Here is an 11,250-nt window from a genome sequence, read left to right as displayed (position 1 = left end):
GCAGCAATTGAGAGTAAGAGAATGATGGAGACAATGTTGCAGAACTTGTTCTCTAACTGTTCAGGTGGTCCTCCATTTCAGTTTCGTAGGGAAGATGACCCGGACATGAGTGGTGGTGGGCTTGGTCACCAGACTCCGGTGTCGTAGTTTTTGTTCATAAAGCTCTTACATTAGTATTGTTTATATAGGCCTTAGTGTTTTTTTTGGAGGAATATAGGCCTTAGGTTTTTTTTTGGGAATATATGCCTTTTAGGTTTTTTTTTTTTGGGGGGGGGGGATATAGGCCATTTCGTTATTTTTTGGGGGAATATAGGCCTGAAATTGGTATTATATTGTCACATGTTGGCCTTATCTATTTTTTGAAGGAACATAGGCCATTACTTATTCATATAGACCTAACTTAGTTTTAAAGTTAAGCTTATAAAACTATTACTAACTAATTACTATTACTATTAACTTGAACATTGTTATTGTATGTATTATTCGAAGTTGGACTTTTTAATTATTAATATTATTATCTATATGAATTATGCATTTTATTTTTATTTTATATTAATTTTGAAATTAATTCACATGATAACAGGTCATAGGTTCAGGTTAGGATGGCATCGATAATGCAAATTGTAATTATTTGAAAATTGCATTATAATAATAATTATTTGATAATGCAAATTGCAATCTACTGAAAATTGCGACCGTCGGGGCCTGTCGCAGATCACAGGAATTTGCGACCGTCTTAAGCGGTCATAATTTACTAAAATTGCGACCGTCAGGACCTGTCGCAGATACCATGTTTTTGCGACCGTCAGCGCCCGTCGCAGATCACAGGAATTTGCGATCGGCATAGGCAGTCGTAATTTACTAATAATTGCGACCGTCATGGCATGTCGCAGATCCTAGTGTTTTGCGACCGTCATAGGCGGTCGTAATTTTCAGCAATGGCGACCGCCTTGCCTGTCGCAAATAACAAATTACGTCTGTTAAAAAAATGATCGTTGAAAATACGAAATACGGTCGCAATTTGATCTGCGACCGCCAAGTGGCTGCAATTTTTTTTTTTGCGACCAGTTAAATTACGATCGTGCCTTTGCGACCGGTGACGTTCGCAGTTTTAAATAGCGACCGTTTTCCTCATAATTTGCGACCGGTGCTGGCGGTCGCAATTCACTTGTTTTTTTGTAGTGTAATTATCATTGTAGTTATTATGAACTCCAATGGCTAGCTATTAGCTTACAATTTAAATGAATTTCACCTCCTTAATTAACTTTTTATATTTCATTTTATTGATTGTATTTTAATTTTTTGTTTGATAAGTTTTTCTCCAAGTAAATTAGCTTTAGCCAAGCTGATTGCACTTTCTAACTCCAATACAATGGCGGAGAGAGGGGGATACAAGAGGGGACAGGTGTCCCCCTTCTTGAAAAAAAAAATAAAAAATTTAGGTTTTTCAAAAAAAAAAAAAAAATTTTTTAATTATTTTTTTCTAATTTGTATTTTTTTTTTTTTTTGGCAATCATTAGTTAGTTAACTACTATATAAAATTCATAGTATATTTTCTATAATAATAATATGGAGTAATTTCTAATTGTTTGAATGATAAGGATTCACTTAGGGGCCGTTTGGTTGGGGGGTATCAACAAAGGGAAAGGGAATGGACAGGCATGAACTTTATCTAGATAGCACTATTAGCAAAGACTTGGGTATGTTAATCCTATTAGAACGCTTTTGGTATGAACTTTTTATCTAGGAACAAGTACTTTGCATTGGTATTATTTTCACCAAGAGGTGATTATTTGGATTTGTAATTTATGGAACTAGAAAGATGTTATTTGGAGATATTTTATATGTTTTTTTTTTAATTTTTTTTACAGGAAAAGACGACGATACAGGTTGATGGTTTTTTTTTTTTTTTTTTTAAAAAAAAAAAAAAAAAAAGGTTCAAGTTTCATGAAGAAACAAGTTTTATTTTTGAGCAAAAATTTTAAAGAATTTAAAAACTCAAAATTTGATTCCCTCGCTTGAACCAAACAGTCACAAAGGGAATCAATGAGCAGCTCATTCCGTTTCCTGGACACAACCAAACAACTAGGAAAAATCAGGGGAATACATTCCTTTCTCCTTCATTCCCTTTCTTCATTCCATTCCGATTCCCCTCTGCGAACCAAACGGCCCCTTAATTGAAACTAATATAAGACAACATGAAAACAACTTATTTTTGAAAATTCCTACTAGAAAGAATGAAATCCGAAGGAAATCATCATTTTTTCCGACTACTTAATAACTATTTATATGTCAAGTATTTAACAACCTGAATTTCTGCTATTTAATTATTTTGGTGTCAATTTTTTTCCATAACATTTTTGTCACATCATGCGATGTCTTCCATTGTCCCCCCCTAAATTTCCTGGCTCCGCCACTGCTCCAATGGTCAAACTAATAGTTAGGGATTATTAAATATTGCAAGCAAGTCCCTAACTACAACCATTAGAATTGTTCTAACAGCCAAAAAACCACAACACCAAACGAATCTTAAGAGCAATTCCAATGGTTGCAGTTAGGGACTTGCTTGCAATATTAAATAGTCTCTAGCTACTAACTTAACCATTGGAGCTTGAAAAATGCAATTAGCTTGGTTAAGTCAAGCTAATTTGCTTAGAAAAAAACTTGCTAAAATAAAATAAATTAGAATAAATAAAATAAAATTTATCAATGTAAATTAAGGAGGTGTGTTCCATTTAAATAGTAAACTATTAGCTAATCATTGGAACTAAAATAACAGTCAGCTTAAAAGCTTACGTGGCATAGCAAGCTAATTTGACAATTAGCTTGCATGATTGGTTACAACTTACAAGTCTTTCCCTGAAACACGTTTATTTCCATATTTATTTTTTCATTTTTTTTAACATAATATGCTAGTACTGCTACCCGCCTATCCCTATAAAAGTGCTCTCATAAATGCATTTCACGGTTTCACCCCCTCAAACCTCAATCTTTCCATATCTAAATTTTTATAAAATAAAATAATAAAATAAAAAAAATAAAAAAAAAAAAGAAAAAAAAAATGGAGGAAAATCAAAAGAAAACACCACTTATAAATGGAGATAAAGAAGGTAGTGATATTGAAAGTCAAAATTGGAAAAAGGCAGCAATTGAAGAAGTGAAGAAACAAGTATGGTTGGCAGGACCATTAATTTCAGTAAATTTGATGCTATTCAGTTTGCAGTTGATTTCTATTATGTTTGTTGGTCATCTTGGTGAGTTATCACTTGCTGGTTCCTCAATGGCTACTTCCTTTGCTACTGTCACCGGTTTTAGCTTGTTGGTATGTTCCATATTGACTATCAATTTCATTTTCGTCTTTTAGCTATGGATATCTTTATGTTGATACTTGATATTATATAACTACACATTGATTGACACATATCCAATGATATATATTAAATTACTTTAACTCCAATTTTTATTCTTAATGTATAGAAAACAAGTAATTTTATATAATAAGTTCGTTGATGGATTAGTTATAACTTACATTTTCATAATACTAGCATTTTACAATTTCAATTAACAAAAATAAAATAGAGTTCATACTAATGATCTGTATCGGCAAATAATCTCAATATCTCAAGGAAACATTAATTGAGGACAAGAATGAAAAATACATTATCACTTCTTAGACCTCTCCCAGTCTAGCTACCTTAAGAGGCTTAGACAAGTCAAAATTTTCTTTTGTTTGTGCTTAATAATTATTTATGGCAGCATAATTGTCTAGGGGACAAATTTTATGTGTGTGGTTGAGATAACAACCGTGTTTTCACCATCTAATTAGAATTTAATTTATTGGATTTTAATTCTTAAAATAATTGCTCCCAATCAGTGAGTATATGTGGTCAGATTAATTTCTATGACAGAGATTTTTACTTTCCATAAATTCTAACTCTTTATACTTCGTAACTTAATATATTAATTGTTTAAGTTAGCACTGTCAAAACGGTTTGACAGTTCGGTTTTGGTTCGGTTTGAAATCGGTTCGGTTTGAAATCGGGTCGGTTTGAAATCGGTTCAAATGTCTTACGGGTCGGTTTCGGTTCGGTTTAAATAATTATCGGTTCGGTTCGGTTTCGGTTTATTCTTGAACGGTTTAAATTCGGTTCGGGTTCTAAACGGTTCGGTTAGTAAACGGTTCGGTGCAAACGGGTTGCGGTTTGTTAACGGTTCGGTGTAAACGGTTTTTAACCCGGTTTAAATTCGGTTCGGGTTGTAAACGGTCCGGGTTGTAAACGGTCCGGGTAGTAAACGGTTCGGTGCAGACGGGTTGCGGTTTGATAACGGTTCGGTGTAAACGGTTTTTATCCCGGTTTAAATTCGGTTCGGGTTGTAAACGGTCCGGGTTGTAAACAGTCCGGGTAGTAAACGGTTCGGTGCAGACAGGTTGCGGTTTGTTAACGGTTCGGTGTAAACGGTTTTTATCCCGGTTCAAACAGTTTCGGTTTAGAAACGATTCGGTTCTTTTTTGGTTCAGTTTCATTTTAGTTCGGTTTATAACTGGTTCGGTTCGTTAACGGGTTCGGTTCTTCTACGATTTAACATTACTTGGATAGGTTTTATTTCAGCTTTACTAAATTACAGTTCGAGTCTGGTTTTGATTCAAAAAACCGGTTTTTTATCGAGTCGTTTGGATTTGGGCAATCAAACAGTTTTGGTTTGAAATTTTATACTACTTTCTAACTTTTTGCTAGTTAACAAGTTTTATATCAAGTCGAGACTTCATCACTTCATATTGAGGCATCATATTATATGCAAATTCTCATTAATTTTATAAATACATATCATGTTATGTATTTAGTTTAGCCATACTGATCTTACTAGTTTATTAGGAAGTAGATTATAAAAGTTTAGTGCATTAATGTATTATTGTTTTACTATCAGATTATTATCTGCTTCTTATTTGATCATTTAGTTAATTAATAATGTCATAATCATGATTTGATGAGTAATTGTGACATCGAAATTTTCAATTTGGTATTCGATACTTAATTAGTCAACAAGACTGATAATTAAGACTTGTTTATCATTATATATTTGCATAAAGTTATATATTACAAAGTAGTTTGATTTGTATAATCAAAGAACACATTAATGAAGAAGAAGGTAATATTGACTCTTTCAACCGATTATACATATTAACATATAAATAACATATAACCATCTCATATTCTCATAGTTAAATATTATTAGTATAAAGGGATGAGAATCATAAGATTATTATATTTTTCTATATCCTTTATTGGTTTACCCCTAAGGCTTATGTCACTAATTACTAATTAGTAATTAGTAATTACTTAATTAGACTAACAAGTTAATAAGAAAGAGTAGCGTTTAACTTGAGTCTAATAGATCAAATACTGAAATGGTATTAGTATATTACCTAGTAGGATAGTCTAGTACACTGCTAATCTGTTATGCAACTATGCTAAATTGACAATTGCTGATATAGTCATATTAGTCAATCACTCATGTAGTCATAACTCATATCTAAATAAGTAATTTGTATTTATGTACTAATCTACTAGTCAATTATACAATTTATAAGTTTACACGATTACAAGTGTATTTGCTTATAGGTACAACTAAACTGATATAAAATAACCATATAACTAATCCGTAGTACTTCTTACTCTCTAAGATATATGACGTCATTATATTATTAAACAGTGTTCGATTTTTTATTAATCGCAACGCTAGACATTTACACGCTAACCGATTCACATTTTATAATTTAAAGAACTTAATATTTTAATGTGTGTGTTAAAAAAAATTATAAAAGCTGATATTATGAAGGCATATTTCGTTTTATCGGGATTCGAGAAATGTAATTAGTTTTTTTTTGAAGCCATGTAATTAATTAATTGTATAAAATTTCGTTTAATGTTATTAAAATAAAATTAAAAATTTTGATTTTTACAAAGTGGAAAATTGATTTCATTTTTTTGGTTGACAATTTCATCAAAATATGAAAGGTGGGAAATTTCCCTCCAAAACTAAAAGGAAAAACAAATTTTAAATTTAGAATTTAGATATTTTGGTTGTTAAATAATTAAATAATATATTGCAAAAGAGGAAAAAAAAAAAAAAAAAAAAAAAAAAAACAGTGGTGAAACGTGAATTGAATTAGCCTGGTTAGGTCATCTCCTCTTCATTCATCATCTTCAATTCGCCGTTTTGCTCCACATCAAACACTGATTCTTCGGTTCTTCTTCTTCATCCTCAAGCGCTGAATCCTTACTCACTCTGAAGTTCTCCAGTTCTCCATCTTCAATTCTTCCTCTCCTTCAAGCCGTCACAGCTCAAGGTAATTTTCAGTTAATTTTTTTTTTATTTCGGTTTTTTTTTCGATCTCGAGTTCTCCATTGTCGTTTTTTTTGTTCGATCTCCAGTTCTCCATCTTCAATTCTTCTTCTCCTTCAAGCCGTCACAGCTCCAGGTAATTTTCACTTAATTTTTTTTTGTTTTTATTTCGGTTTTTTGTTCGATCTCAATTTCTCCAAATGTAATTAGTTTTTTTTCGATTTCCAGTTCTCCATCTTCAATTCTTCTTCTCCTTCAAGCCGTCACAGCTCAAGGTAATTTTTCAGTTAATTTTTTTTTTTTATTTCGGTTTATTTTCGATCTCGAGTTCTCTATTGTCGTTTTTTTTGTTCGATCTCCAGTTCTCCATCTTCAATTCTTCTTCTCCTTCAAGCCGTCACAGCTCCAGGTAATTTTCACTTAATTGTTTTGTTTTTGTTTTTTGTTGTTCATATAATTCCTGAACTATAGACCAGGATGGCATATACTAATCACCCTCTATTATGAATATCTAAGGGACAGTGGGAGACAAATCTTGTGGTTATAAAAGCATTAGAATTTTTGTATGGTAGGGAACCCAATAAATCATTACACTATTTCAGTTTAAAATATCATTCTAATGTTATGATCAGGTATAAACACTAAAGAATTTTTGTGTGCTAATTATAGTTTAATGCAAGTTGGTTTGTTTCCAATAGAAAGAGAATCTTGTCATTTTAATCCATTGTTTTGACTTATTGAAGTAAATTAGATAAAGCAACTACTACTAATTTTAGTAATTTATAAATCTGGTAGTGTATCACTACTAAATAGTATGATTGGTTGGAAATTTTAGTGTGAAATAGTCAACACTAATTTGGTTCAGATTAGCTGGTTTAGTTTTGGTTTGATTTATAAGCGATTCGGTTCATAAACATTTTGGTTTATAAGCGGTTCGGTTTATAAACGGTTCGGTTAATAATCAGTTCGGTTTATAAACGGTTCGGTTTATAAACAGTTCGGTTTATAATCAGTTCGGTTTATAAACGGTTCGGTTTATAAACGGTTCGGTTTATAACGGTTTTTATGGCAGTTCAAACGGTTTCGGGTTAGAAACGGTTCGGTTCATTTTCGGTTCGGTTTCCTTTCAGTTCGGTTTAGATTTTGGTTCGGTTCTTAAACGGTTTAACGTTACTCGAATCGGTTCGGTTTCGGGTTCACTAAAATGCGGTTCGGGTCGGTTTTCGGTTTAAAAAAAGCGGTTTCTAAACGGTTCGGTTCTCATTCGGATCGGTTTGAATCGGTTCGGTTTCCCCGGTTCGGTTCGGTTTTTGACAGTACTAGTTTAAGTCATTGACTTAGTAAACATAAAAGTCATAGTGAACAACAAAAAAAAATGGTGAGATACGGAGTAACATTTGCAGTTATGGTTCTAAGCAATTTCTGGTAAATATTTTCCAAGAGACAAACATATAATATTATACTTTGACTTGGACAAATATTTAATTTATGTTGACGGTAATAGTGCGAATTAAGAGATTAAAATCAAAATTATATTGAGACTATAATGCTTCATATAAGTAGTTAATAAGGGAACATTGATATAAGCGTTAATTACACTAATCTATGCTTGTTTATGCTTTAAATTTTATTGTTGTATTTGTTCTATTTAGTCACTGATTAATACTTGCAAAACTCATTTTTAATTAATGAAATCGATATTTACTTATGTTTACTGACCAAAACGGATTTTTACAAAATATTTTGTAAATAGGAGGTCTACATTGTTCATCAAATAAAAGTTGTATTTGGGGAATTTTTTTATTTTTTTCTTGTTCACGTGACTAACACGTGAAAGTCAACATCGGATCGGAGTTCCGGCAATGACCACCAAGAAAACTCACCCAATAACCCCCTAAAAACATAATACAACTTAAAATGTTGTTTTTCACAACTTTTCACTTTAAAAGGTCCTTTTACAAAAAGTCGACTATTTAAAAGTTCTTTTTCACAAATTTCTCTTATTTTTATTATAAAAAAAACAATCTAGTTTTTGTAAAACTTATTTTTACTAAACTTAACTTGATTTGTTGTGTGGTGATTGACCTATGCATTTACCTATTCACCTTCTAATTTGATTGAGATATGCTCATGTAATGTGTTTTAAAGCAAACAATAATATCATCTGCCCTGTTTGACAGATGGGAATGTCAAGTGCCTTAGACACCTTCTGTGGACAATCATACGGGGCAAAACAGTATCATATGTTAGGAATACACTTACAACGGGCCGTGATCATCCTTGTTGTTGCAAGCATTCCCCTGGCTCTTATATGGGCAAATTCAAAATCACTATTAATAGCAGTTGGTCAAGATCATCAGATAGCAACTGAGGCCGGACACTACGCTCTGTTCCTGATCCCTGGTCTCTTTGCTTATGGCATTCTTTACTCAATACTAAGATTTTTACAAACCCAGAACATCGTTTTCCCTATGATGCTAAGCACAGGGATTGCCACACTACTACATTTGCCAATCTGCTGGATTCTGGTTTTCAAATCTGGCCTTGGAAACCGAGGTGCTGCCCTTGCAACTGGTGTGTCCTATTGGATTAATGCAATATTGCTAGCACTCTATGTCAAGTTTTCTTCCTCGTGCTCAAAAACGTGGACTGGTTTTTCCAGTGAAGCTCTTCATAATTTACCTTCATTTGTTAAACTTAGTATTCCTTCTGCTTGTATGGTATGGTAAGTTCCCGGAACCAGCAGCTCCATTGCAAAATCAATTGTGATTGAGTTGAGATTTCACTTCTTATCTTACATGTAATGATGTATGGTATTGATATTTGATCTTTTTTCTTTCTACAGCTTAGAAATGTGGTCATTCGAACTGATGGTTCTCTTAGCTGGTCTTCTTCCCAACCCAACATTAGAAGCATCCTCACTCTCTATCAGGTACGTACTTTGGAGCATCACATAATCATATATAAGTCACGTTGCATAAGAAACATCCTTAATATTCCATCCAAAATTAGTTGGCAAATTCTCTCCTTCATCCCTATAATTAGATAAATGCTGGTTAGCATATTAGTTAGGAATTATAATCATGAAGCATTTATTTATGCAAATAATCATAAAACACTCCAAATTTGCAATGATAGCAAAATTGCTCACTTTTTTTGGACATCCTAAACTAGTACTATGTATGTAGCTCTATACCACTATTAATTCTGAGCTGATATATGTTTAACTTTCAATATATGAGCTTATACAAAAAAAATTATGCTGATGGAGTTATACCCTAACAAAGTATTTGCTTCTGTATATCGACTTCTGACCCTCTTTTATATGCAGTCTCAATACAGCTGCAGTTGTGTGGATGATCCCCTTTGGTCTTAGCGGTGCAGTGAGGTCGGTCTGTTTGATTTTTATTATTATGATGATCTAACATTTGTAATAGACTTATTACCTGATATGCCTCTTGAAGTGAGCTAAAATATATATCTGTAGCTCCTGATATGTTTTCTGTATTATTTGGGTAGTACTCGAGTTTCCAATGAGTTAGGAGCTGGGAAACCTCAAGCAGCGAAACTAGCAGTATCGGTTGTTCTATTCCTAGCCATTAGCGAGGGCATATTCATCGGAATGATACTTATCTTGATCCGCAACATTTGGGGCTATGCTTATAGCAATGAAGAAGAAGTGGTCAGATATGTAGCTGTAATGATGCCTATACTTGCAATATCTAACCTCCTAGATGGAATTCAATCTGTTCTTTCTGGTAAATATTATACTCAACCTTACATGGAGCTCATTTTCAATTTATCTCCTACCGGTTTTCTTAACAGCTATTGGTCCCTATTGTTATAAAACTTCAAGGAATTGTTAGAGGGTGTGGGCGACAGAAAATTGGAGCATTTATCAATCTAGGATCTTATTATATCGTTGGCATTCCGTTTGCTGTCCTGCTAGCTTTCGTATTACACGTTGGAGGGAAGGTAAGCATCTCCTTCACTCTGCCAACACTAGTTACGTACCACTTGTAAAGTTTACTTGTTCATGCTCTCTCAACTGCATCTTTGTTTTAATCAACACAGGGACTTTGGCTGGGAATAATCTGTGCACTGGTTGTACAAGTCGTGTCTCTTTTCATCCTCACGATTAAAACAGACTGGGAGCAAGAAGTAAAGATCTTCAAATCTCCACACACATTTATTTTATGAGTATATTGTCCATCTCTTTTTCTATAATAACTAAACTAAGCTTCTGGTCATGTGTTAGGCAAAGAGGGCAAGAGAAAGAGTGTATGAAGCAGTCATCCCTGATGAATCAGTGTCGTGATTCATCAGCTTGAAATCCAGAGTTCAAGAGGCAAACATGTGAAGTATTTTCCAATCAATAAGGCTTTCAAACACTATTGATCTAGTTTCTCTATACCTTTGACAAAGAATTTGTTCCGCTTGAATGAGGCGAAGAATTTTGAACAACATATAATCCTAGAGTACTGCTGATGATGAAATTTATACTGGATAATAGGTCTTGCTCTTGCTGTAATTACATTACAATTAATATTGGAGATCTGCTGCTATTACATGAAAGTTACAAATAAAGATATACGAAAGAACTACCATGAGCAACAATTTTTAGTTATTTAATCCCTTGTGCCATATTACATGCAACACTTCAGCTACAACACTCGTTAAAATACAACTTTGACCATAAATATATAACTATCTATTTGTAAGATTGATAAGGTTGATGTCTTAAAACATACTTAAAATTATCCTAATAAAAAACATGTTCTTAGAGAGTTAGGTAAATAATGCAAAAAAAGTCAAATTGTTGCGACTTACGAGTATTATAAGATGGAAAGAACATTTGTTTTAACCATAAAGCATTAAAATTGCCCGAACAGTTTAGATCCTGGA

The 11,250-nt window shown here is 32.9% G+C and overlaps 1 protein-coding gene across 2 annotated transcripts; it reads left to right on the top strand.

The window, feature by feature from the left end:
- Positions 1-2,802: 2,802 nt before the first annotated feature.
- On the top strand, positions 2,803-10,946 carry LOC110694464 (protein DETOXIFICATION 16-like). 2 transcript variants are annotated; one of them, XM_021871647.1, is made up of 10 exons: positions 3,187-3,322; positions 6,270-6,349; positions 6,435-6,481; positions 8,526-9,070; positions 9,191-9,277; positions 9,677-9,733; positions 9,865-10,103; positions 10,202-10,320; positions 10,420-10,506; positions 10,604-10,946. In XM_021871647.1, the coding sequence occupies exons 4-10, from the start codon at positions 8,526-8,528 to the stop codon at positions 10,661-10,663; spliced, it is 1,194 nt and encodes a 397-aa protein (XP_021727339.1). In that variant the 5' UTR covers positions 3,187-3,322; positions 6,270-6,349; positions 6,435-6,481; the 3' UTR covers positions 10,664-10,946. The 2 variants fall into 2 exon arrangements, with proteins under 2 accessions (XP_021727331.1, XP_021727339.1); XM_021871639.1 differs by lacking the exons at positions 6,270-6,349; positions 6,435-6,481 and having other exon boundaries at positions 2,803-3,322.
- Positions 10,947-11,250: the final 304 nt, after the last annotated feature.

The sequence above is a fragment of the Chenopodium quinoa genome, unplaced genomic scaffold (genome assembly GCF_001683475.1).
Source record: "Chenopodium quinoa cultivar QQ74 unplaced genomic scaffold, ASM168347v1, whole genome shotgun sequence".
Taxonomy (NCBI): domain Eukaryota; kingdom Viridiplantae; phylum Streptophyta; class Magnoliopsida; order Caryophyllales; family Amaranthaceae; genus Chenopodium; species Chenopodium quinoa.
This window is presented reverse-complemented; position numbering and strand designations above follow the sequence as displayed.

Coding starts and splice junctions, on each gene's coding strand:
- LOC110694464 (XM_021871639.1), top strand. CDS start 3,062: ATGGAGGAAAATCAAAAGAAAACACCACTTATAAATGGAGATAAAGAA. Junction 10,104..10,201: donor AATTCAATCTGTTCTTTCTG/GTAAATATTATA, acceptor TAAAACTTCAAG/GAATTGTTAGAGGGTGTGGG. Junction 10,507..10,603: donor AAACAGACTGGGAGCAAGAA/GTAAAGATCTTC, acceptor GTCATGTGTTAG/GCAAAGAGGGCAAGAGAAAG.